Source organism: Stegodyphus dumicola, chromosome 4, assembly GCF_044657685.1.
Source record: "Stegodyphus dumicola isolate Sdum_Otavi_A_Nest chromosome 4, ASM4465768v1".
NCBI lineage: Eukaryota > Metazoa > Arthropoda > Arachnida > Araneae > Eresidae > Stegodyphus > Stegodyphus dumicola.
The window spans coordinates 154,456,704-154,480,488 of record NC_140771.1 but is presented as its reverse complement, the minus strand read 5'-3'; the positions used below and the strand labels follow the sequence as shown (position 1 = coordinate 154,480,488).

Below are 23,785 nucleotides of genomic sequence, written 5' to 3'. Positions count from 1 at the left end.
CGTTCTTCTACTTTCAAACTGGATTGCTAGCTCAAATAACTTTTCCAGTGTAGTCAGATTCCTTATTTCAATAAATTCTTGTACTTGGGAAATAACCTCGGCAAAATCACTTGAATTATATCAGGATCCGGACGGTTTCCATACAAGAGTTTGAAGACGTGAATTTTTCTTAAAACAAAGCTTGAGAGATTTTCAATTCGTTTCTGGTATATGCTGAAAAGTTCCGCTTCTAATATTGCACGATCTCTTACGACAGGGAAGGCTTTTACTAAGGCAGTCTTAAAATTTTCGTAAGTATAGGTGGGACTTCCCGCTTGACCCAAGAGGCTTCTGCCGATACATTTGAACCAATTAAGCCCTTGGCCCCTCAAAGCGCTGGTAGCTAAGGTGACTTTCTGGAACTCATGCACTGGGTACAGCATGAAGTGGTCATCCAATTTTTCCAAAAACTGGTTACCGGTGAGTTTCCATTAAATGTTGCTTCTGGTTTCATCGATGCGCGCATGGTCTGGACGATGTAACCAAATCCTTCCAGGACGGCAGCTGGCATTTCTGGATTCTGAGCCGCTTCTACAGGCAGCACAGGTTCTTCTTGAAACTCGGCCATGGTTATTCTTCTTCGTCGGACGCCACTATCAGGACTGGTATTCCTCTTTACTTGCTTTGGAAACATGAACTGTCCTGACTCGGAACAGGGAGCTTACTAAAGCTATGTTCAATAATTTGTGAAGTAGACAATACACACAGGAAGGGTATACGAAACCCTTTATTTTTTCTATCTTTAAAGAGATTTCCGGACTTCGGAATACAGAGACCAACCACTTGTGGTCTGAACGTAAGAATATAAAAATATTAACTAAACTCTAACTAGACTTAACTTTGGATTAATCAAACAAGTGCCTACTCCAAGATTGGCCATATATTAGCAAAGGGCCGTATGTAGTACAGAGAACTGTTAACACTACGATACGTTTAAAATTATCAAGAGGATTAAACCTCTGGCCTTGAGGCAACCAGCAACCGAGTAAAACTGCTATGGCAAGCGGCCTGCTCCTAATCACTCCTTCCTCTCTCTTGCTTGGCAAAAAGCCACAACTTAAGACTTGGCGTTCGCAAGACAAATTTGCATAAATAAGTAAAATCTTTTAATTCTGGCCGGAAGTAGAAAATAAGAAGTGATAGTAAAGATTTAAAATAAAATAAACGTTAGTAAAACTTAAGATCCTTACAAAATGAATGACTTAGAAACCACAACCGAATTAGAAAACACAATATTTCAAATATTCTTATATAAAATTTTTGAGATGACACAGATTAAGTGAATAAGCTTATCACAGTCCTGTATCGAACTCTCTCAGTCAACAGAGAAGACCTTCCTCTAGTAGTAACTTTAACTTCCTGACGAACCTGATAACATGGCATAACCTTCGTACTTTTTTCCTGAAAAATGGCCCAGAGAGTAATGCTCTGTTACCTCTATAAATCTATAAATATTACTACCATGAAATTTCATTAAATTCTTATGAGCAATGTATTCCTGAGCCAGCCACGTTGCTACTCGAAAGAATTCAATATTTTAAGCATAGTAAATCGCCGGCAGAGCTTAAAGCCACAGCACTCTACACTGATAGGTCAGAAAGAGAGTGTGACACTAGCAGTAAGTATGAACAGTGGTCAATAGATGTGGAAAAGAAAGCACAGGCAGCATAACTTCTATTCTTCAAGCTGAGTCGGTTGCATTAAAAGCTGCCTTTGTCTGTGCTTTGGCCTAATGAATATCTCACCATATACATAGACGCTGTCTCTGGTTTTCAGGCAATCCAAAGCACAAATTGGAATAATCCATTTGTCAAAACCACATAGAAAAACTCTTAATAGGCACACTAGCCAAGTTTAGACTCGAATTCGAGTAGCTATATGACCATACCTTGCTCTCAGGCCAAACTTTCGATCCTTTCTTCCGCTAAATCTCTTTTTGTAACTACTGACGAAACTATCGCAATATTACCGCTTATGGTTTTTTACGCATACCGGGATACTTCAATTCTACGAAATACTTGTATGCAGTATCATCCTGTGCATAATCAACTATATGATACCAAAATCTTTTTTCCCATACAATAATTACATAATCCGCTTTTCTGAATGCAAATGCAGTTAGTTATTTCCCTAGTATCTGATATTTTCCGAAGAACTCTGACTCTAGCCAATTCCTTAACTAACGCAGCCTTAAAAACACCAAATTTGTACGCCTCTCTTATGGGTTCCCTTAATAAATTTTTCCCGATGTCTTTGAACTAACTCAGGGTCCTTGCTTTTCAAAAATGGACGTATCGCTACCTTCTGTTGCTCGCCGACTAGACACAAAAGAAAATAGTTTTCCAGGCCTTCCGCAAAAGTCATTACAGAATCCATACCATTTGAACTCATGCCTGGCTTCATAATATCTTTAATACACATGAAACTTTCCATCCGACTTGTCGGCTTTCTATCCGCTTGTAACCTTGCAAGAGCTAAGTTGGAAGTTGCTGAATCTCCGGACGTACATTTTAAGAACCACTTGTCTATCTTCTAAGGTGACAGCTACAGTATATGTAGAAACCAAACAACAGAAGGGTTAAAAGTACCCTTTATTAAACTCTTTAAAATTCACAGTGCGTCGACTTGACACTAACACACTACGCCTCACTCGGCCGATAACTCAAATAACAAGAACTAAAGTAAAAATTCGAAGATATTAACAAGTAGTAGAAAATACTCTGCAGAGCTCAGATAAATCATGTTACCTAAAACCGCGTCGAAATCTAGAAAGTAATAGCTGTTACGCCACGTAAACCAGCAATAAATACAGAAATAGAAGCTCACTCTACAAAGGTAATGGCGCTTGTCCAAACTCTCTAACTCTCCTTTCTAGAAAATTTAAAAAAATTTAAACTTTCTAGAAATAAAAACTTAAACTTTTTCTCCGTAAGGTAGAATTTACATTACTTCACACGCGCTACCGAATTTAAATATTCTGGCACTGACAATTAGGCTTATAAGAAAAAACGTAAAATTAAACTAAATTTGCTATTTAAAATAAATATAAATCCCTACAACATAATTATTCACAATGGGCGCCAGTGTACTATTTCAATGCTAAATTCTGGCTCCGTGTAGACAGCCAGACGACTTATTGCCTTAGTTTGCCATAACACCGAACACAGAAGGACGGTTAAAAATATAGCTTTTAGTTCTTCAGATTAACAAAAGTACACAGCTCTTGGAATGACAGTCACTGCTTCTTGAGGAATTAACCTGTAGGGTTTATATTTATTTTAACTAACATTTATTTTAAGTTTAAACTATCTTTCCTGTCAAGCCTTACTTTCCCCTGGAATTGCCAATGCCAGAGTATGTAAATTTTAGTAGAACGCGCAAGGATTCAAATTATCAGCGGAAGTATTCTGAGTTAAATAGAAAGGAAACGAGTTCGAAGGTGTGCTTTCTTGCTTCTTCACGAGTGTGGAGGTGGCTAGTTAGAAATTGAAGAACCACGCGTTTCGGCCTGTGTGCTTGCCTCGGCAAATTGTTAATCTTTCAACGCAATATTCAGAGTTTGCTGAATAATCAGCGGTATTTTAGAACGCGGTGAGGTTAGTTACGTTTAGAGAGCCTCGTAGTTAGTCACTTGTTATTATCTCTTTTCAGTTTCTTATTTTTATTTTACCGCCGGGTCGGCGTAGTTTGTGAGCGTCAAGAGCACGCATTTGTAATTACTAAAGTTGAATAAAAAGGGATTTAAATCCTTCTCAAGACTTTGGTCTATTTCCAGTTCTCAGCAGTCACCACTTTATTGCGTGCAGGTTGGAAGCGCGCAACTTTACAAACCGAACACTAAGTCAAGATAAACCTAAACAATCAAAGTATAAATTCACAAGACAAAGTCCTTCTGCAAGTATTGGCTCAGATCTCTCGAATCACACGATTAGGCAAAGCTAGCAAATGCTAAAGCAGATAAATTTGGAAGCTGGATGAAAATACTTGGAAGGTGGTCAGCAGTCTCTAGCAAAAGCTCTCTCTAAACTTCAAGAAATTTATTCTAAGTTAATTAATTTGCAACTGATGGAAGCCGAGAAACGTAGAAGTTATAGTAAAGATAAAAATAATAAGATATTAGGTTTATAAATATAAAACCTTACAGTCACCTTCATTAGAATTTAAATAATTTAAAAAGAAAGGCTTTAATGATCTTGTTAGAGAATTTTAGAATTCTGAAACTAAGATTGAGCGAAAACTTTTACAACACACTAAAACTAGACGTGTATTTGACAATGACTTGATACTACAATTAATACCTACTTACATTATAACATGTTATTGTTCAGTCTCTTTTCCTTCCTTCCATATTAGTACTACAAATAACACTTTTGATTACACAGATAGTAGTATAGATATGGCTTAACAACCTAGATACTTTCGTGTTATCCTGCACCGTGAAACTCTACCCAAGCAGCGCAGTTTAGCGCCGGTTATGGATAGACAAGCCATAACAACACACTCATAACATCCGCACTTTTGGTTTGACGTAACACGTTCTCGTCACGCACCTTTCATTCTTATGAACAAGGAAATAAATTAACTGTTACTGCTGTAATTTTTCTTGAATTCTGGAGAGGGGGAAATGATTAAAATTTAAGATCTGCCTTCTACATAACAGCAAACAGTAGATTGTTTTCAAAGTTATGGGATTCCACTATCAAAAGGAAAGTCTGCATTAATTGGGCATGATATGATCGGCTGAATATGGCCGACAAAATAATAACAGATTGAAACAATGCTTGCGGGAAATTTTTACTCAGAGAACTCTCAAATTAGCTTCTGATACAATTTAATGGCCTAAAAAATAGTGAAATCAATGAACACTTTTTACGAGGTGCAAAAAATAAAGCGGAGTGAAACTGATTGTTTAGTAACTAAAAAGGCTACAGTATCTTCAGAATTCCATAGAAATGATTGGTGGGAACTCTACCAACTTTGATATTTTGATGGCAGCCAGTCTTCACGGTGGACAGGTTAATACGTAAATACCATAAATACCATAGTTTATTTAACCAATAATTTTCACAACATGCTTTAATACAGCTGAAATCTTTCGCTCTTCAGCTTTGTAATAAGTGAGCAGATGTGTGCCTTCGTGTTGCGAAACGGCAACTTCTATTCCTATCTGCACCAATATCAAACAAGGTGTTACTGGTGAACTTACCACCAGCTTTCTAATAACTTTTCATTTACAGTACACTAAACTCTACTCACTTTCGGCTCTCCTTTTCGCTATAGTGTTCCTTTAAACCACTTGTTCAATCCTCGGCCTCTTTGCATTTCTCTTTCTTGGCGTGCCTTCGTCAGACTACGGTACGATTAATATTTGCTCTGGCCTCTAGCTATCTTGATTAACTCCCGAAGGGTCTAGTTGACTTGCAATAGTCCCCATTTTCTGCGAGTCTTTCCGTTTGAAGTAAAGTACCGTCGCTGCTGAATGACAAAGGGACCTTCAAATGTAGACAACATTTTTCAACCTTAGCCTGCTGGTGAGGAGCCAATAATCTTATTATTGGTGAGCTAGTTTTCTGAAACTTTAAGTAACACAGCAATTATAATTCTAACTTCTGTCGCTATCATACGACTCTGCACAGCTTTTTGGGTTTGACTTTACCTTTTCCTTCAACAGATAATGTTGAGGCTCTTTGCATTCACTTGTGATATTCGAATCAGTATTCTCCATCAATATATTTTATACCTTTGTTTCATATGAAACATCGGCGCCTCATCTTTTCAAAAAGTGTGAGAATGTTTCTTAAATTTAAATTAATGCAATGTTAAACCGGATCAGAATTAATACTATTAGAAAATGAAATAGCTAACATATCTTGGACTTATTATGATCCTGCCAAATTCTTCTTTTTCAGCTTATCTGATGCAAAAGTAAAATTAATTTCTGAAATCAGCTTCAAATGAAGTGGGAAAACTTGGCTCGTCAGCTGACAGAAGTACCCACTGGAACTGGAAGATGCCTTTTCGCTGCCTTTCATTCTTTGGACGATGGGACTTGTTTGGGAAAATATCCCAAGGACTCTCCACCAGTAAATGTTTTATTCTTGTATAACATAATTTTAAAATATTGTCAAGTTTCAGAAGCTTTTCTAAAAATAAGAAATTCATAGGATAGAAATTCAATCATAAACAAAATAAAATTTCTTTTTTATTTCGTTGAAAGAAATCTCCTTGTTTAGAGACTCCTACTGAAGTAATGAATACAAATTGGATCTCTATAAAACATCTATCACACAAATGCTTGAGAAAAATAATCCCTAAGCCAAGGGGCCAAATATGCTGGCCCAAAAGTTCTTATTCAGCGCAACATGCAGGCAGGACCATGACGATCTTTTGCCGTGCCTCTGTTACAGGACACAATGGGGATGGCATACCCCTGCCCCGTTAGATTTTTCAATAATAATTACAAATAAAAAACTTTAATTTAGAAAAAATTACAAATACCCCAGAAATGGGATATCTTGCTATTAGACATAGTAAAATGACCGAAAAGTATGTTGTTTCATTTTCAAATAAAAATTTAGAGGTGATATGTTCTTTCCCTAAGCTTGTTTTTTTATCAAGCATTTTATCTCAATTATATTCATATTTCATTGTTCAGCTTTTAAATTAACGCTGCTAGAAATGATAGGACTATATTCTTCCGAAAATGCACGTGCTTCCTTGCATATCTAGAGATCTCAGCATAGGCTGTTCGCTAGTATAATCATGTATATATATGCGTATATATATAGTAACAATAGATTCGCCTTGTGCTGCTGATTTCGGTAGTTTTTGCTCAAAATCGGGTAGGAATGATATGAAAATGTGGTTGCACAGGACATAACGGGCCTGATTTAGCAATTAGAAAGGCCACATTCAGCTGTCGGGCTCTCTTTGCTCACCGTTGCGCTAAGCTCTTCATTCTAGGCCATACAATGCTTTTTATCATGTTTCGTGCTAAGCCATGGAGCTCAAGTTCATTTTCTTCCACCAAACTAATTTAAAAGGAAAGAATGATAGTTATCGTGTCTTAGTGTTTCGTGGGAAGTTGAAATTTTTCCTTAAAATTGCTCATGTCAGTTTATTATTTCATGAAGAAACATGAAGGTGTTATGTGTTTACTTACAGACATTTAGCCGTCTCATCCATGTCCTAAAAAATGGTAGTTTGTACAATGACTGCTGATCTGTAAATCTATCAGTAAACGCATACTTTCGTCAAATAACTTTAAAAATTGCGATGTCTTCCATTGCTTTCAAAAATCAGTGAAGTACGCTCAGTATCAAAAGCATAAATAAAATGCACGAATATCGATATGACATATATTTTTCAAATATCCCAAAATAACCAACGAATAAAAGTTATATAATGAAGGATACCCAAAATATATATCGAATTTCAGCTAATAGGACTGCAGAGTCATCAGATCTGTCGAAGCAGAAAACGTGTAAACATTTAAAACACCCGCTCTGGGATTCGCACTTCGGACTTCTTGATTGCTAGCCAATCATGTTTCCAATTACACCTGAAAGACACACGGTGAGTTTGGAGGAAATACCTCACATTTTACGCAATTTTAAAGGGCGACTGTGGACCTAATTACCAAATCTTAGTGGTGAAGAGTTACAGTTCATCATATTTTAATTTAGGCTTTAGAAACATTAAATTTGTGAACACAATAAATATGGAAAATACACAATGCCCTCGCCGAGATTCGAACTCTAAACCTTTCAATTACTAAGCAATTACCCCACGAATGCATTTGGTAAGGAGTGAGAAAGTGCTTTACAAGATAAGCAAGCTTAATCCTTCTTTTGACATCATTTAAATCTTAAATTGAGGTAGAATTTCTCTTGATTATATTTTTGTAATATAATACAGTTTTATTCTAATTAATAATCTGGCTTTAAAAGCTTTTTCTCTATCTGTAATCCTTTCTTTCACAAAGAGGCACTTCGATAGCATGTAAACTCTTCTCAATGGGTTTCGTTTAAGTTTATGTGATTCTAGAACCTTTGCACTAGCTCCTGCTTATACCTCGACAATTTCACACCTCCATTTCATTCAGCCTGGGACTCTCACCACCACTGCCAATACAGCAGTTAGCTCACGGAGATGTATATTCAGTGCTGGATCTTCATCATCTACTTCTTCATTTTTTACATCATATAAGGACTCTGTCATATTTAATTTTCCTTCGACTGCCATATTGCTAACATTTGGCCTTTGCCATTCTACTGATGAACTTCACATTCGTACTTCGATTTGCCATATTTGCTTTTACAAGATTTTTTTTCTACATTTTACGACTTCCTACTTATGCTATTACAACATTCCGAAAATAAAAACTATTGCTACACTAGAAATAGGGCTATCTTTAACTGAGATGTAACTGTAACTATATCTCATTTAGTAGCCTAGTGGAGTTCTACACTTGGTCGCGTGCAGACGCAGGCTTCTTGTTAACTTGTTTTTGTTGAATTTTAAAAGTTTTTAACCTTGTGAAAATGACTAGTAATTTGATTTTATTAAAAAAATTAGTCTCTAGAATCAATTAGTTCTCGTCCAGTATAACGACATCTGCAGTGACCAAATTACTTGATCCATTACAACCTAAAAAGGGGTTAATGATTATTAAAGCAGAGCTTCTAAATGCAGCAACTCTTATTTTGAGAGGAGGGAGGGGTTAAGAGCAGAAAAAGAGAGGGGTAATAAGAAAGAAAAAATGTCGTTGAAGTAAAACATTAATGGCTCTTGGCAGATTTTCGTAATAGAAGATTTTTCATTTTAAATTTATTTTCGATGTTAGGATGAATACTAAATCAAAAATGTATTAACATCCCTGTACATAAAGTCACTTAGCAAGCTATTCCATACAATGAATACTGTTAGAAATGAATTTAACCACTATATGCGAAAATATTTGCCTCATTCAGGGAATGCATGTAAAACCTCTTGATTCACTGGCTTCTTTAAATACTCTGACAAATTAGTTACTTAAACTATCGTCCTGATTTCTTATATTCTTTTTTATTTCTTAGCAGCTTTAAAAGTTTGCTAGTAAAGGTATCACTAACGCAGTTATTTTTCATTTATTCTTCTTGATATAGTAGATGCTATTTCAAGTTTTGTTATTTAAAGCTGAAAATATATTTAAATTCATAAGTGATATAATACTCTTGCATAAGAAAACAAACTTGAAGTAAGTTAAGAGAATTTGAGTTGCGAAATACGTAGCAGAAAAGACGGCTTGCTTGATATAAATATTTTTTAACTGTTCTTTATTTTTGGTTTACATCAAATTTGAAAACTAAATTCCATATCAATGTTTGAGACATGTGTACTAGATTTTGCAAGTTTTCTTCTACACTCCAAGATAATGATCATAACTTCCAGATTCCAAGATAATGAATAAGTTTTTTCGAATGCATATATAATAGTGAACTTGAGCTATAAAAAGCTTTTTTCATTGATCTTTGTGTTTTTCAAATACATATTTAGGAATATTTCAGGTTAAAACCGAGGAGATTTTAGAACTTAAGAGAGCCTTTAAAGATCCCACCTTGCTCTATTCCTCAAATATCACTTTAAGAGACATCAAGTTCACCTATGTTAAAGTAGAAGGAAATGCATTACTGGGGAGGACCTCACAGCTTGCCTGTATCGTCATGCAAACGGATGACGGTGAGTGATGTTTATTACTAAACATCCCAATTAAGAATCAGTTACAGGTATCTTATTATATGTATTTCTTGGTTTGCATACCGTATTTTCCTTCACTTTCTTCCCCTTCGCATATTTCTCCTAGCGTTTTCAGCATGCGATTTAGAAAATTATGACGCATTTATATAATTTCCTCTTTAACATTATTTTTCCTTTTCATAGAGATCAAAATGTAAATGGAGCTTCAGGCGACAGTATATTACGAACTGGCACCTGTTCAATAATTCGTTCTATGCTCTTCTAGTAGGTCAGATGGAATGGTATAGTAATGAGTTCCATGTAATTGCTGAAGCAGTAAACAGTTCAGTAAATGTTAGAAAATAGAATAGAAAAAGAAAATAAAAATAACTCTTACTGCAGATTCATATTTCAAGATGTATTTATGAAGAACTGAAATAAGAGGGCTTTGTACTCTATGGGAAAGGACATCCCCTGTTCTGCCAAAAGACAAAGTACTTGCAAATCTAGAATGTTATTCCCATTGTCGGTCTCCCTAGTATCCATCTTTAGCCATTAGACTACATAATCACTGGTGATATACCTTGAAGTATTATTGTGTAGCTGGTTAGCTGATTTAATTTGTTATTTAAATTTTTGTAGTTGATTGGTTTTCTATTCAAAGTCGTTTAATTTAATTTACTATTCATTTTATTACTTTGAATATATTTATTGTTTCATGATTTTAAGATCTAAAGTTTTGATCTTGAGTTGTAATTATTTTACTTAAACTAGTAATTGATAATGATTAATCTTTTGAAAATTTTCAAGGAAAAACTTATGATAGTTAATTTCTGTTTGAAAACTTAATTCTTAATTTAAGTTTTGTTTGGTTTTTGAATTTTATGACGTTTGTTTGATATGGTAAACGGGATTATTCTCCTTAAGGTTTACTAATTTAAAAAATTTTTGATTTTATATTACACTTAATTGATTTGCTAATTTTAATTTGTTCTAATTTTTCCCTTCCTTCCTATGAAACTAAGATTCTTTATTTTATGGATCATCTGTTTAACTTGGTAAAAAAATTTTTGTAATAGTAAAGAATTTAGTACTTAGAAATGTTCGTAATGGTAAAGAATTTAGTACTTAGAAATGTTCGTAATGGTAAAGAATTTAGTACTTAGAAATGTGTTAGAAATGTTCGTTGTGAACCACGAATTTTGGGAATTGCCCGACGGGAGAATACGAGCCTCAAGTTTTCTACCCAGACTACCATTTATAATCCCTCTAGTTGCTTTTCTTTCTTGCAGGTAAAACTATGAGTAAACGCCTTGGCAACTATAAAAATTCTGCTAGCCATACTCTTCCTTGGTACTCTCCTCGACCCCAGTATCCCTGTTGTTCAATATGGATATAAGGTTTTTCTTTTATTATTTTTTCAAAATGAACTGAAGTAATTAGATGAAATAAGAGACTTAGCGATTAGTAATTGAATTTGAAAGTCTGTTCTGGTGATTAGACGGTCTATTTAACTTGAAAAGAGAAAGCGTAAAAAATTTTTTAATTATGTCTTCTTTATAGTGAAAAAATGTTTTAGCAAAATTTGAACCTTATTATGTTCTTTATTCGTTATTATCCGGATCCATTATTTGCCTATTGATTTATATAACAATTGTATTTCCAGAAACGTAAGTTTCCCAATGCCCACCGGCTCATAGTTTATCAGATGTTTAACTGTATTCTATACTACGTATTTAAGAAAATCATACTTTTGCCGAAAATGTAAAAATTTAGAAAGGGGTAAAACAAATTAAAATTCGGGGATGTTCATCTCCCCTACGGTTGATTAAGGTATGTAAATTTACTTTGTTTGTTATAAGTAAATGGCACCAGCTGCCACTTTATATCCTCTGCAGTTCTTTTTATAATTAAGATTGTAAACATTATCCTCAAAAGTACTATATAAATAATGTAATTTTTTTTAACTAAAAGCAAGCCTTTTCATTCAGTTGCTTTGTTTTACACAAACCATTAGTTTACACTGGACTGTTTACTAGGTTATATCATCTAAGTAATTTAACACAGTACAATATTTATGTTATAATGTTCCGGACATCTACTACCCACTTGTTTATCTTTGAAATTATACGAGCACTCTAAATACTCAGAATTATAACAGTATCTTTGGGCCTCAATTTGGCGGTCAAGAGCCTTGCAGCAGTTTTGAAGTGAGGTGTTCAAAGTTAGCCAGAGCAGTTTTTTTAAAACCGTGTCAGAACAAGTGATGTTTTAGCGTTGTATAATTTGATGTTTAGTGACGTATTACCTGTTTATATAGGTGTCTGTCTTATATGTCCATTTGCAATACCTATACCTGGAATGTCTTATGTTTAGGTACCATCTGCAAATATCATTCCTTTGTATTTCTTAGCAACATTATGCAACTAGCCCCTGTTTATAGCATTGTATGCTTTTTACATCTCTGAGCTCTCGATACGATCCCCTTTGGGCCCCAGGAGATACTTGTCTTAGACAATTGCAGGCTCCAGTCAATACTTGAATAATTTATGTAAGCAGCCTGGGAGTCCGGATCCGCTTTGGTTAGTCTACATTTTAGCGTGCCCCTTGGATTATCGCCAAGTTGTTATTTTATTTAGCTCCAAATTGTTGAAAAAGAAACACCGTCAAATGGCTGTATGTGATGAAATTAATATGAAGCTTCTGTACGGTTTGAACGAAAGGAAAAAAAGCATTAATTAATTGGTGTGTAAATGAAGGTTTACTGGAGTCATTATAACTGTCCTGTTTGTACGAAGGAAATGCGTATGGTCGAACGTAAAGTTCGTTTAGATGGCTTTGAGTGGGTTTGTCGCAAGAAAAGTTCATACAAGAAATGCCACCGACAGTCCGGCACTATCTGGGATATTTTCTGCTCTTATTTTTGTGAATTTATGTGATGACGGCAGTATGCATATTCTAGTTTGGATGATTTCAGAAAGTTTTTGGATGCTGTTAATGAATTCTGTGTGCCACAGACTGAAGACACAGAAATTTCTAAACAAGGTAAGTCGATATTTCCTTTTTGTAGTGAGTATGTGCGATAATATCTATTTCCTTTTTTATGTTATTTCATTGTATGATTTAAAATGCAGTTTACTGAGCTTCCATTGGCTACAAATTTTGTTCAGTGTTGGTGATGAGTAACTTTGTTTTAACATTATATGACACTATTATTCTCCTGATGTTTTTTAAGTGAAAATACATCGATGTGTACATGAACAAAGGGCTCAATGCCGAGTTTGTGCAATTCTCTGATGTTTTTATAAGTTAAAATAGATCGATTAGTACATGGACACCGAGTTTGTGCAATTCTTTGACTTGTTATTTTGGTTTTGTGTAGCGGCCATCTTGAAATTTTGACTTGCTGGCCAATCGCCAAAAATAGCCAAGGGACACCCTTAAATATATTTTTACCCCTGCTTTCACTATCACGGTTTGTCAGTTCGGGTGACTGATTATAGATTAGGACTGTTTGAGAACAATGTTGAATAAAGGTATTCGCAGTTTTACCGTAGAATTTAAGTAGCTAATGTTAGAGTATGCGACAATGAATGATCCTAAAGCCCCGCAAAATAGTTTGTTATCGAACCTAATATGACAAACAGAAAAAAAATACATTAACGACCATATTTGTTTACAGAACTCATACGTATCTGAAATCAGGACTGTATAAAATGGAATCTAGAATTTCCTCCTGAAGTATTAAATTATATAACATCTAAAATACAGAATTGATTTCCTAAAATTATTACGTTGGCTCTAGTGTAGAATTGGGTGTCCCTTCGATTAGCGACAAATTTTGTTCAGTTTTGGCGATGAAACCCCATTCATGGTTACCATGATAGTTTATAAAGACATTACGATTTTTTGGAAGCAAGAGTGATTGAAAAATTAGCAATGCCTTCGCCGGGAGTCGAACCCCGGACCTGTGGAATACCGGCACAGCGTGCAGAACCACTACACCACGAAGGCACGCTAGGAAAGCAGGAGAAATACCTTATATACTCCCCCTTTTTAAAGGGTAACTTGGGGTTTTTAGGGGACCCAATCGCCAAATCCTGGGTGTGTAGAATCCTCATCCAACACCCTTTTAGTTCGGGTGCCACTACAGAGACATCAGGATTTTTTGGAAGCAAGGGTGATTGAAAAATTAGTAACGCCTTCGCCGGGAATCGAACCACGGACCTCTGGAATACCGGCCCAGCGTGCATAAACACTACACCACGAAGGCACGCTAGGAAGGTGGTAGAAATACCTTATAGTTTTAAATATGTTTCAGCTTCCTGATTTTTTTTAAGTAAAAATAGGTCGATGTGTACATGGACAAAGTTAAGGCAGTTCGCAATGCCTAATTTGTGCAATTCTCTGATGTTGTTTAAGTGAAAATAGATCGATGTGCGTATGGACACCGAGTTTAAGCAATTCTCTTACTTCTTATTTTGGTTTTGTGTAGCGGCTATCTTGAAATTGTGCCTTCCTGGCGCCGATCTTGTCTTCCAAAAGGAATCACCAAAAAAACAAGAAGCACCCAATTGTAAACTTTTACCATTACGTTCACAGAACAATTTCCCCTTTTTTGATTTTCAACCTATAGAATTAATAAAAGAGAAATGAAAAATACGCGATTAAATGCGGTATCTATAAATCTGATATATCAGATTTCAGTGGCTTCGATTCTGGGAACTGTACTTCATCATTTTCCAGTGGCTTCGATTCTGGGAACTGTACTTCATCATTTTCTTCATGCTCTTCTAATATAGACTTATTAGAATTAAAATATAAATTGAATATGTTTGTTAAAAGTAAAAAAGTTATTTCATTAAACTCCAATTAAAATCTGATCATGATCGTAATTTTGTTCGGTAGCTGTTGGCTTCAGTTGAAGACTGAATTATATTCTAATTTCTATCACGATGAAAACCACATTACTGTAACGGAACGTCCCTACTTATTTTCCAATACGCATATTCTTTATAGGATGGTAATGTCTTTAGATAATCCTGTTAATGTTTGTAAAGGATTAGTTTTGGTAAATCAATTATTAAATCTGTGAATTTTTGTCTAATAAAAAAGGAAGAAAAGTTTGCTTGAAAATAAAAAGGTGGGGGACAACAATGCTTTTATAACATGTGATTTATTGTATAATTACACAACCAGTTCTTAAGTTTGCAGTCAGAATAGCAGATACTTCAATATAAGCTCTTGTGTCTCATTACTGCAAATTCCCTTTTCATCAAAAATACATTGAAACACACACTTGAAAATCGAGTCTGTGGAATATTCTCTATGCAGAACTAACTCAAGTGTTTACCGGAAAGCTATGAACTGTTAATTAATGCAATTAGTGGGTAATCCGCAACTATTTAATTCTCGCAAATGACTAAACAAAATGTGCTCGCATTCAACTACCTTCAGGAGGAATTCCTTTCTCTTAATTTAATTCAGCTCATTATGGCTAATCTATCACAAACTTGCCTTTGGATAGTAGCTCTTGCAACAAGATGTTCTTAAGAATTCTATAAAGGCAATATGATTCATTCTTTTCATTTATTCATTCAGTATTTCTTTTATTGAAGATTTTACCTTTCAAAAATTTTTTACTATCAGGCTCCTTAGCGAAATCTTTTCGAATGTGTATGCAAGCACATTCTTTCTGTTATGCATGTATTTTAGCTAGGCAGTGGTCTGAAAACGGCGACCCCAATTTTATGCTGCCAGCGAAGATATTTCAGCCATGTGTTCATTGCAAAACATCGATTTCAAGGTTTTAGTTATTTGAAGTCCGAGTTTATATTATATTCATTTCCATTAAAAACGAACATGAATAATTCAATCTGTGTTTTTATTATTACTGTTTATGTATGTCTTGATAAAGATTTAGCAAACGAAAATTTTAAAATTATTTTAAATATTTTTTATTTTTTTAATTTTGTAAGTAAAGATTTTTTTTAAATATAAATGGTTTATTAAATGTGTGTTTTGTTAAAAAAAAAAAAAAAAAAAAAAAAAAAAAGTCTGGCCCATCAGCTGTTTTCAAATTGCGCATTCGATCCGCATGCAGTTTGGGTGACCACTGAGGTAAGTATCAACTTTGAAATCAACATACGATATTATCTTTAAGTTTGCTACTGAGTTATAAAAAATTGTCTTTCCTCTCTTCAAATACAAAGCTTTAGGACTTAGGAAAGCTTAGGAAAGCAAACTGCAAGTAAACAGTGCCCTTGTCGGCACAAAGAAAAAGAATAGCTTTCTATGAAAGAAAAGGGATTGAAGGCAACGTAAACTGTGTTCGAGTTTATCGTTACGCATATTATAATGAGCATTTTTATGTATTCTTTATTTAAGGTTGAACTGCTTCTTTTCTATCATTAGTTAGCAAGATTTTTTTAAATTTCGAAAGCCGATTGATTGTTTACAACAATGCCTTTTGGATACTTAACGAAAAAAATCCCTCTTTCATAAGAAGAAGGATTCTTTGGTCAAGGGAGATAAGATACCCATATTTCCCTTGATTGTAACTTTACATGCCATATGTGTGTAGCTTTCAGTCCGTAAAGTAAACACAAAGGTTCAAGCCTTTCAGCTTATAAACCAACCCACCTTCTTTCAGTTCCTCAAAACAGAGTTACAACAAATTATTCACTTATAAAACCAAAACTATGTTCATCGTCTCTGTAATTTTCTGTCCGTTCTATCTGTAGTAAATTTAAACTAAACGAGTTCTCCAAAATATGCTTTGGGGCCAATTACTGCTGGTTCTTCAGAAATCAGTGGTTATGAACTCAAAGTTATAAGAAAATTTTTCTTCAAAGTTGCCCTCAGATTTCTTGCAAAACTTCATCTAATTGAAAATAATTCTTCAATCAGAGGTAACAATGACTATAAAAATGAGGAAAATCACAAACATATCGGAGTAATTTTTTGAACTTCGTAATTATTTTAAGAAAATCCTTAATGTACATTTTAATGAGTTATTTACTAATTATCTAAGATAATTTAAATGTATTCAGTTCATGCTTAAATTACTTTAATTTTTATCGGATAAATCTTTAACTCTCAATGTTCCATCATACCCTATAATATTTAATGCAACAGTTCTATACAATATCTTTAAAATTATAAATTTCTGTCTATATCATACCTTTAGGAATATTAAAGAACGTCGGTATTTGGGCTCGATTCCACATTATTCTTAATACCAACTCTTAGAGCCATAAAAACAGACAGACGACTCATCACCTACTGTACCTTCTAAAGCAAAGTTTCTTAAATAGTCTTGAAATCTATGTTTTCCAAATACATCTTCGTTGTTATTGATTACTTCCCCAAGTACCCTGAAGCGTATCCTATGCCTGATCAAGAAGCTGTCATAGTAGCTGAGGTGATGATACAGCACTGGATTTCCAGGTTTGGAGTACCTCTTCAGTTACATTCCGATCAGGGAAGGAATTTTACCTGGGCGGTAATCAAAGAACTCTGCAAGCTACTCGGCATTGACAAAACCTAAACGACGCCCTTACATCCCCAGTCGGACGGCATGGTAGAGAGGCTCAGTCGAACCATCGTTAACACGTTCAGGACCAGCGACGCCTATACGCGACGCAAGGATTTCACCCTTACCAGCCCAGCGCCGAGTATACGCGAAGAGCTCCAATCAATCTCTACAGCCCAGCCTCGCGTATATGTAACTTGAAAACGGAATAATTTATTTGAATTTTTAAATGCCAATAGATGTTGCTAAATGGTAACGGTTTTCACATCGGTTAAGTCATGTGGCTTTTGACCTTCGTGTATGAGTGTCAGTTTCTGTTCTGTGGTTCTGGTTTTGATAGATTTATTGGTGTAAACAAACTGAGAATCACAGTTCCGGAATACCGGATGTTTGTTTATTTCGTTAGGAATTTCGTTTTTTTTTTTGTTATCTTTGTTTTGTCTGATAGGGTCATCAGGATTCCTGATGCGTGATGTATCTTACTTGCTCGACGAAAAAAGGCGTCATTGTCCTGTGTGTCGATTCTCGTTTTCAATTATTCCACACACAGCAGAATTATTAAATTGGAATTTAATTACCTACATATAATTATTGCTCCATTTTATTTTACATTTCGTATTTGTAATTTTGTTTTCATGTGTATAGTATTTATTTTCGTGATTATAGTTAGAATTTTAGTATTTCGCATGTTTCATTTATTCCTATTAATTTGACATTCTTTATATTAATAACTAGTGCATTATGCACGTAACTTCCAAAATTGAGGTCATTATATTAAAATTCTGATTCTATATGAATATTTTTGTAAAAGTAGGCTTAACTGCTGAAAATGCTTGGGCCGGTAGCGGCGTTCCATTTTGTGGGGTTCTGTTCCGTGGCTGCGGTTCGTTTCCCACGCGCTGGTTGTCAAGGGGTTAATAACCTCTCATTGGTGGTTTCCAGAAACCAACAGGATGGAGTTTTTACAACTGTTTTTACTGACTTACCCTAGCGCTGTTCAAGAGACTACCGGCTATTCTTCATCTCGGATGCTCTTCAGTCGTGACCTTCGTCTGCCTTGTAATCTTTTCTTTTGTCGCCCTCCGGATGCGCCTTCATCGCCCGAGGAATACACTCAAGATCTCCAGGCCCGGTTTGAAGTGATGCACAACTTTGCTCGAGAGCGAGTCAACTTGGCGATGGAGATGAAGAAGATACGATACGACACAAAAGCTGCACTGCGGTAAGCCAGTAAAAAGGTTTAAAATAAATTTTTATTTACATGTCAGGCTTGGCGCTTACATAAACTACATAGTAACAGAAATATGAGCCTCTACTTGAGGGAAACAAATGTTCCAGCCATATTAAAATGCTAAATACAAAGTAGCACGTGCCTAAATAACTTTTTCCTCGGCTTAAGATATTCATGAAGGCCACATGAAGTTACAGCTAATAAATGAATTCAGCAACACAGAAGTCTAACAGAGGAACTGGTCAGCGATAGCTGCCAAAGACTTCCTTCTAAACAAAAGAAATCTGTGCTTATATCCATTAATTAATTTACATCCTGGTGGATATTGACGAAAGTCTTAATATAGTATGGACAGAAAAAGAAGATAACTGAGTTAATTAACATAAAACACTATAACTGAGCACTTCTTAGAAAATCGCCTACAAAGAAGATCAAAATCATATGGAACGACTGGTGATCATCTTAGAATGTGTGCACTGTAGTTTTACAAGAGACTTTGGAGTTAGGATTAAGTAAATGCATCTCGCTTTTTGAGAACAGAAAGAAGCTAATGAAAGTTAAAAATGGTTTATGTAAGGCGCAGAATTTTAGTGAATATTATAATAACCCTTAATAAAAGCAAAGTCTTATTTTTCAACATTGATGATTACCAATCAGCCCACGCTCCAAAATAGATGCCCGCTTTCAGCAGGTAGGTATTAAGAGGTGTCTGGTAAGAAAATACTCTATGCAAATCAATGAATTTCCGCTAGTCCCAGACATGACAGAAGCTTTGTAATAAAAGTAATTCTTCGTTGCAAAACTTTTACTGTGTTTAGTGCATACAAATACCCAAAAACGTTTCTGAAACATAATATTTTTGTCTTCAAAAGCGAGAAGCTGAACCCGAAAAGCCTAAAACAATGATATTATTTTTATTATTTTATTAGCATTTACTTGTTCTCGGGTTCATCTTCTTGAATGCAAAAGCTTCGATTTCTTTCAAAACTTGATTTGAAACATTCACTGTACTGTATCATAGAAAAATCTTTTATACCCTATATAAATTAATCTTTGGTACATGTTCAGTGTATTTAAACAGAGGGCTAACCTAAAAATCTACAATTCTGAGATCTATTTCAGCATTACAGTAAAAATAAGTAGTTTTTATTAAATCCATAAACCTACCTGATGCGTTTTATAATCACATTCATTTTACACGTTGCTGAGGTTCGAGAATTAATTATTAATTTATTTCACAAGATTCGAGATTTCCTTTCTGAAATTCGCAAAAATATCGAGATAAAAAAGAAATATATGTATATATATAAAATCCGAAAGGTTTCAGATTTTATATTTGGCCCAAAGGAATTTTTTTAACGTTTTGTGTGTTATCTTTATTTATTAAATATCAGTTCTTCGCCCTTAAACCACATAAAATTCAATTCAGTTGCAATATCACTAAATATTTAAAAACAGTATATCTTTAGAATTTCCGTACATATTCTCGCGCGCTGGAGATAAAAATTTCTTTTCGTAGAGTTGCCACTGCTCGCTTCGAAATCGTTGAGTTTATTAATCAAAAATTCGTTAAATGTTTACCAAATATGAAATATGAAATAAAAAAATTCTTTAATAAAATCTGAAACTTTTAGATTTTATATTACACCCAAAGAAGCGTTTTTTAACGTTTTGTGCGTTACCTTTATTTATTAAATATCATGTTCTTCACACTTAAAGCACTTAAAACTCAGTTAAACAGCAGTATCACAAAATACTTAAAATTATCCTGTCTTTAGAATTCCCGATAAACAGTCTGGCGCACTGGAGGTTTTTTTTTTTTTTTTTTTTTTTTTTTTTTTTGTAGTGTTTTTATTGCTCGCATTGAAATCGTTGAGGTTGTTGATGAAAAATTCGTTAAGTTTTACAAAATATGAATTGGATAATAAAACAATTTGAAATTCAAAATTCGGGCGTCCAGGTGCTCATGTTCAGGTTGGAGGATTAGGTTATTAAAGTTTGATAGTTCTAGGTACTGTCGCTTCTTCACAATGCTAGAAACATAGGTACAAGTATATTCATGCAGATTCTTCATTATTTAATTTCTTTAAATACAATAATACAAAGCAATAATATTTTGGTGGCAGCAATTAAAAAAGTGATTTGCCGTTTATAGTGAAAAGGCATAAACTGCCATTTTGAGGCTCACAGCCCTTCTGCGTTACCGCCCCTTTGGGCTAAAAAAGAAAACATGTTAAAAGATGTATTTTAATAAAGAAGAGAGTGAATAAAACAGAAAAATTTCTTAAAATATGAACAGAAAAGTTATTTCATATTCGTTTTTCATTTGATCATTTAATTATATTGTAAAAAATAATAGTACATACTTATATATCAGTTACTGAAATTTTTTGTTCAAATAAATTTTCTAGAACTATTTTTCAGAGTCTGAAATGTTTCGTTCAAATAAATTTTCTAGAACATCAAGTAACCTATTACTCTATTGAAAGAATCCTGTGTCTGAGCATAAAAATTCTAAAAATAGTAAACTTCTTTTGTCATTGGAGATAGAAAAATAGGTTTTCGGTAAAAAAAAAAAAAAAAAAAAAAAATTAAAAAAATGCATTTTACAGCGTTTCGAAATCTGGTGGCCTATATATATGTGTGTATTTCTGCTGAAAGTCTGTGGAAAGATAAGCACTCTAACATTAATAGATATATAGCATAAAATAGGTAAACTTGCGAAATATTCTACACTCTCCAGCAGTATTTCTGCGCACAATTTTATTATTACGCATGTTACCAGTTAGACCAGATTCCAATTCGGTTGCTCCTCGTAATAAAATTCATGCTTTTTTTAAAGCAATTAAAGATCGTGTGATGTGATTTTACAGATTATTCGACGAATCGTAGTCACACTTCATTCTATCAAAAGTTTCTCTCTAAAGACCTTAAATTTTAAGTCGTTATTTCCAAATCGTTCTATATTCTTCTGTATTTCATTTGAAATAATCAAAGTATTCGTATACTGAGCGGTTGAAATTCGTTTAAACGAGTAAACATAATTGTCAGAAGTGAAAGAAAAACTAATATATTTTTTATATTCTCAAGATTTTTAAGAATTTTTCTCAAGCGTAGCGGTTTTTGAAATATAAAGAATAAAACATATTTTCTTGTAAATCTCAAAATCCCTTGCGAAAGGATTCTGGAGTCGCTGCTCGATAGGCTTGCTCTCATTTGGTTAATGTATTCTGCGATTTTTCTCGATTTTCCATAGATATATTCCACTGAACAACTTTTCCCTAAAAGTTTTATTTTCGATTTTTATAAGGTATAATGTTGCCTGAGGCAGGCCACTGTAGACTATTATTACGAAATGAGTGTCAAACGATTCCGAATTAAAAGTTTAAATCAACGAATATTTTTTCTTCTTTTCTATTTGCGAAGAATCCAGATTTAAATTCCACATCATAATATATTCGACACTAAAAGAGACATTTGATACATCTATTTGCATTTGATGAATAACCAAATATTTATTATTGCAATTCATTACAGCCCCTGTAAGTAATTTTGCTTTCGCAAATGGCCGCTACACAAAAAACTAATATCACATATCTATCATATAAACATTGTTACAAGTGACGAAATGATATTTCTCTTTTATTCTTCACCGCGTAACTATCAATTCCCGCCGTAAAAGTGGAGTGTAAAATTAAATACTAAAATTTCCGTCTAATCTATGAAATCGAATAGCAAACTTTATCATATATTTCAATAAAGATAGGACTTTAGTTTTAAGCTCATTTTCAAGTAAAATAATTTTTAAACTCTTATATTGTATGTGTATTCAAATGTACAGTAAACGAGAATAAACCAAAAAGCAATGGGCGAATTTCTCAACTTGCCATTATCAAAGATTTTGTTTACAGATATTTATAATATTGTTACTTTTTTTTTCTGACACCAGTTGTTACGTTTTTTTCTTCCTTCACATTCGTACAGGGTTCGTGAGGATTTGGAGTGAATAATGACAATACTACTGGATGAAGTATCGAAACACACTTTATTGGCCAGTATTGTCAGGAAAGCTCCAAAACAGTCGTCGATGAACTACTATAAACACGCTGACACGATCAGCGACACAGCCTCCAGGTTATCAGGCTATCATTGTGGAGACAGCTTCACGGCAAAGCACTAGAGTACAGCTCCCGACTCTGCTTGGTCGTTCTCGGAACTCCACGTACTCTCGAGACTCTCCACGCTACAACTCGCGATGCACTCGACTGCACACAGAGCACAGCTCCCGACTCTTCAGTTCAGTCGTTTCCGGAGCTCAACACGCTCTCTCGACGATACACTAACCGTAATAGACTATGAGACTCTTTCGGTGCACTCGACGACCCACTCGGTACTCGCTGCCCGGCTGTCAACTCGATCGACTCCGCAGGGATTGACTCGCTAGACGAGACACCAATTCGATACTAACTAACTCGCACTCTAGATGAGGCACACTAACTGACTGCGGAACAGCAGGGTTTATATAGCTTTCGGCTTGTGTTCGAGAACATTCTGGGCTAAACCGGTAAGAATTCGTTCCAGAAGGTTCTCCCTCCGTCCATGTTATATCGCCAATTTTGTCGCCAAATGAGCGATTTCTTGCCAAATGGCACCCTGCTTTCCTTACTATTTTATGGCAACCCTAAAACTGCTTTGCGGGGAAGCCATCTTACCGCGCCTGTACATTTCGTAACAATATGATTTCATTATATAGCTTTCATAATAGCTTTCATTAAAACTTATTGATTGGCATTTATTTTTCAGCTATTATCGTATGCATCTACCCTGGTGAAGAGCAATCAAAATATGTCTTCAATAATTGCGTGAATGTATGGGAAAAATCAAAGGAGATGTGAAGATTAGCACAGAATTGTGTATGCAAAAATAAATGTTATAATTTTGAATGCTGTGATATAATAATAAAGATATTCTTGCGTTCTACGGGTTCGTGGATTTTGGAGTGATTGATGTAAACACTTGATAAATAATCAAAACACAATTTATTCGCCAGTATTTCACAGGAAATTTCCAAAGATTGTTTACAATCGTCATAGTTTACAATCAAACATAGCCTTCAGGTTACAACGGTGAAGACAGCTTAACGGCAAAGCACTAAAGTACAGATCCTGACTCAGTCGATCGCTCTCGGAGCTCAACGTACTCCTCAAGATACTCTCATGATGCCCTCAACGATATTCTTCGATGCACTCACGATAAACTGATGA

General features: G+C 34.6%; 1 protein-coding gene across 1 annotated transcript in view; it reads left to right on the top strand.

Annotated features, from left to right (window-relative positions):
• Positions 1 to 23,479, top strand: part of LOC118188519 (uncharacterized) — a 49,582-nt gene extending 26,103 nt beyond the window's left edge. The window contains exons 2-4 of the mRNA XM_035358955.2: positions 5,949 to 6,122; positions 9,588 to 9,759; positions 23,325 to 23,479. Of these exons, the coding sequence (XP_035214846.1) occupies positions 5,994 to 6,122; positions 9,588 to 9,759; positions 23,325 to 23,416 (393 nt within the window). The 5' untranslated portion in view covers positions 5,949 to 5,993 and the 3' untranslated portion in view covers positions 23,417 to 23,479. The remainder of the gene's footprint in view (positions 1 to 5,948; positions 6,123 to 9,587; positions 9,760 to 23,324) is intronic.
• Positions 23,480 to 23,785: the final 306 nt, after the last annotated feature.